Raw genomic sequence first — 3,097 nt, 5'->3', positions numbered from 1 at the left:
GTCAGGCCTGGTCCCTAAGTCGCCTCCCGTGTGCCCCGCCTTCCTGCAACTGGAACTATCTCTTCTTTCTCGGACAATACACACTCAATATAAATAATGAAAACACAGAGGAGGGGGAAATACCACGGAGACCTCCCTGAGCAAGAGAGTCTGGGTCAGATGTTTGAGTGACGTCCTCCCTGGAACTGCTTTTCTGCCCATGTGTATAAAAGGTTCTGCCGTGCTGTACATGAAGCTCAAAAGTCATAGCCTTCCCTCCTCTCATGTATCATCCTGCCATAATTTATGTGATGGATCCATAATATCTGGACACTTAGTCTGCTCCCAGTTTTTCACCATTAAAACATCACACTGATAATCTCAGCCACTTTCCATGTTATATATAGCTGCCCCAGTCCTTCCTAAACACAGAACTAGAGAGTTGGGGAGCCCCAGAAAGGCTGCCCCCAAGACCAGGAGAGGAGCGGGCAGGTCCCCGTGTGCCCTAGACACTGGGCAGCCTCACTCCGTTGACTCCCAGCCATTCGAGCAGGCTGCTGGTGTATAAGGAACACCCACCAAAGCTCCCCTGATGGATCATGGGTATTCTGATCCAAGAAGGTAAATATAAACGTGAAAATAAACATGGCATAATGGAGAATGTTGCGTCCTCTGGTGCCCATTGCACTAGGGCCCAGTGCAGGCAACACCCTCTGTCCCAGGATCCACTGGGGAGGTCTGGGGTCCTCAGGGCCTCCCTGCTGACCCCTGCCTGGCCACTCTCCTGACGGGCTCTGACCTCTGCCCTTACATCCATTTCACTTGCATCTCCCGCTCAGCCGGTGGAGAAGCAGCTGGGCTCCGGGCCCTGCGTGCTCCTCTCTGACCCTGCAATTTCAGACCTTCTTTCAAAAGCTGGTTTTAAATATCTTGCTTTTCTTGCAAGTGGTTCAGCTGCAAAACCACCCAAGTCTGAACACATTCAATGGCTTCATTACCATCATCTTGGGCTTGAGAGTCCGTCTCTGAAGGAGGCTTTGAATGGAGTCGGGTGGTATGTCCCAAAGAAACAAAGCATGGTGGGTGTGGAGAGCGCCATGGAGCCCCTAGCCTCTCCCTCCATAAACAGATGATCCCTCACGTCCCACCACACAGAGCAAGGCCTCCAAGAGCAGAGACTGTGCTGTGCCTTTCTAGGAAAGCTGAGGGACGACTTACGTGTCCTCAAGAAATGCCTTTAAAGAGATTTTTTAAAAAAGAGCCAACCTCCCCAGGCTAATAAATCCTCATGTCCAGCAGGATCATGAGACCTCTGCACTCACGTGGGGCTGACAGGGGCCCCAGCTCTGACACCAGCCACTAGGACCAAGAAAACGTAGCCTCTTCACAAACCAACGCCTCCTGCTGACTTAAAATCTGGGGACACGTCATGAGAGCATGCTCTCGATGGGCTGACACCCATTCATCCCCAAGGGCTCATCAGACTCAGCTGACTCGAAGCAGAAGACTGCCCAAACATCCCAGGCAACAGTCTGAGTGAGCCTTTTGACTCAAGCTCACATTGACACACCAGTAAAAACCAGAGTCCACTCTCCAGTGCTCCCCCAGCCTCTCGGGGGCCACAGCTGTCCCCAAGCCACCAGAGGTCTCTTGATTCATCACAGGGTCACCAAGGTCCCTGGTCCCTGGGGGACGAGGTGGAGCACAGTGACGAAGTCCTCGCTGAGTGACACCACAGGGGACAGCTGGGCTTCCCCAGGAAGAGGCACTCATGTGGTCGATCCACACACACACGTGTACGTGTGACAGCAGTGTGTGTGCATGTGTGCGATGTATGCTCTGTGAGACATCTATGTATATGTATGTGTGGGATGTATGTATGATCAACGTAACATACCTGCATGTGTGAGACACGTAAGATACACACACAGAGGCAGAGTGACGTATGTACTCACTAAATAACCACTATCAGTGTGGGGTCGGCTAGAGGAGGCTAGCAGGACCTAGGAAGCCTGACGGCCAAGCTCCCAGCACCTGAGTGTCCATGCTCCTGGGAGTCAGAGCCAGGCTCTCCAGGACTCAGATGGGCTGTGCCCCGGAAAACAGCAGACCTATATGTGAGTCAAGCGAAGGCTTGTACATGGGCCTAGCACATGTTGGGGGGAAGAAAACGCAAATAAATATTAGCAATGGCTGCAGCTGTAAGCCACACAGCTTCTCCCATCTGGAGCTCTCTCTGTACCCAGTGGAACACTTCCCACATCCCCTGCAACATGGGCAGGGTTGATATTTATGTCTCATCAAACCCGGCTAAACAAAGGGAATGGGAGAGAAACAGGGGGCCCACGCCAGGATGTGGGAGGGAAAGCGGGGGACGAGAGGGGTGACATGCAGAGCTGCCCTGTCCCCGTGGGGAGGGGGACAGGAGCCAGCAGAGCCCGATGTTGCTTGCCCCTCCCCTGCTGGCTAAAAACCCACCAGCTCTCAGCACCCAGGCCCACCCCACTCCCTGCCTCCAGGAGCCAGAAGGAAGCAAAAGCTGATGTGCCTGCCCAGGAATCTTCCTTCAGCAGCAACCCCTGAAGACGTATCACGTGGCTACTGAAGCCAGAGATAAGGCCTGCTGGAGACTTCTAAAACTGTGTAGCATCTGAAAATTAAAAGTTAAATAATAGTGTTTGAGTGTTTACATGAGATGTGGCTAATTTAACATCAAGCACTTAGTGGGAAAGATGAAACCGAGGATAAGCACACTTGTACTTTCTAAAGAGACAGTCACTGAGCCTCAGACTCACACCTGCTTCTTGGGTCTTAAAACCCCTCAGTCAGTGCTGCTTGAAAATGACAAAATGGTCAGCAGCAGAGAGAGCAGCTCCAGGAAGAACGTGGTGGGCAGGGGTCGGAGGGGGGTGTAGGTGGTGCAGACAGGGAGGGAGGAAGAGACGGAGAGAGGGAGAGTGGGCTGGACTGAAGGCCAGTGTTCTGGCTTCAACAGCAGCCTGTCAGAATTCCTGTCCACCTGGGACTCAGCATGTGACCTATCTGGGAACTAGGGTCTGTGCAGGAATAATTAGTTAAGACACGTGCACTCGTGTGCACACACACACACACAAATATA

At 52.6% G+C, this 3,097-nt stretch overlaps 1 protein-coding gene across 1 annotated transcript in view; it reads right to left on the bottom strand.

Moving 5' to 3' along the window:
* ACOT7 (acyl-CoA thioesterase 7) overlaps positions 1 to 3,097 on the bottom strand; it is a 68,721-nt gene that overhangs the window by 40,835 nt on the left and 24,789 nt on the right. The window contains exon 6 of the mRNA XM_010850200.1: positions 1,650 to 1,701. Coding sequence (XP_010848502.1) covers positions 1,650 to 1,701 — 52 coding nt within the window. The remainder of the gene's footprint in view (positions 1 to 1,649; positions 1,702 to 3,097) is intronic.

The sequence above is a fragment of the Bison bison genome, unplaced genomic scaffold (assembly GCF_000754665.1).
Source record: "Bison bison bison isolate TAMUID 2011002044 unplaced genomic scaffold, Bison_UMD1.0 scf7180017864289, whole genome shotgun sequence".
NCBI classification, from domain to species: domain Eukaryota; kingdom Metazoa; phylum Chordata; class Mammalia; order Artiodactyla; family Bovidae; genus Bison; species Bison bison.
Note: the sequence above shows the minus strand (reverse complement) of the source record. Positions and strands in the feature narration are given on the sequence as shown.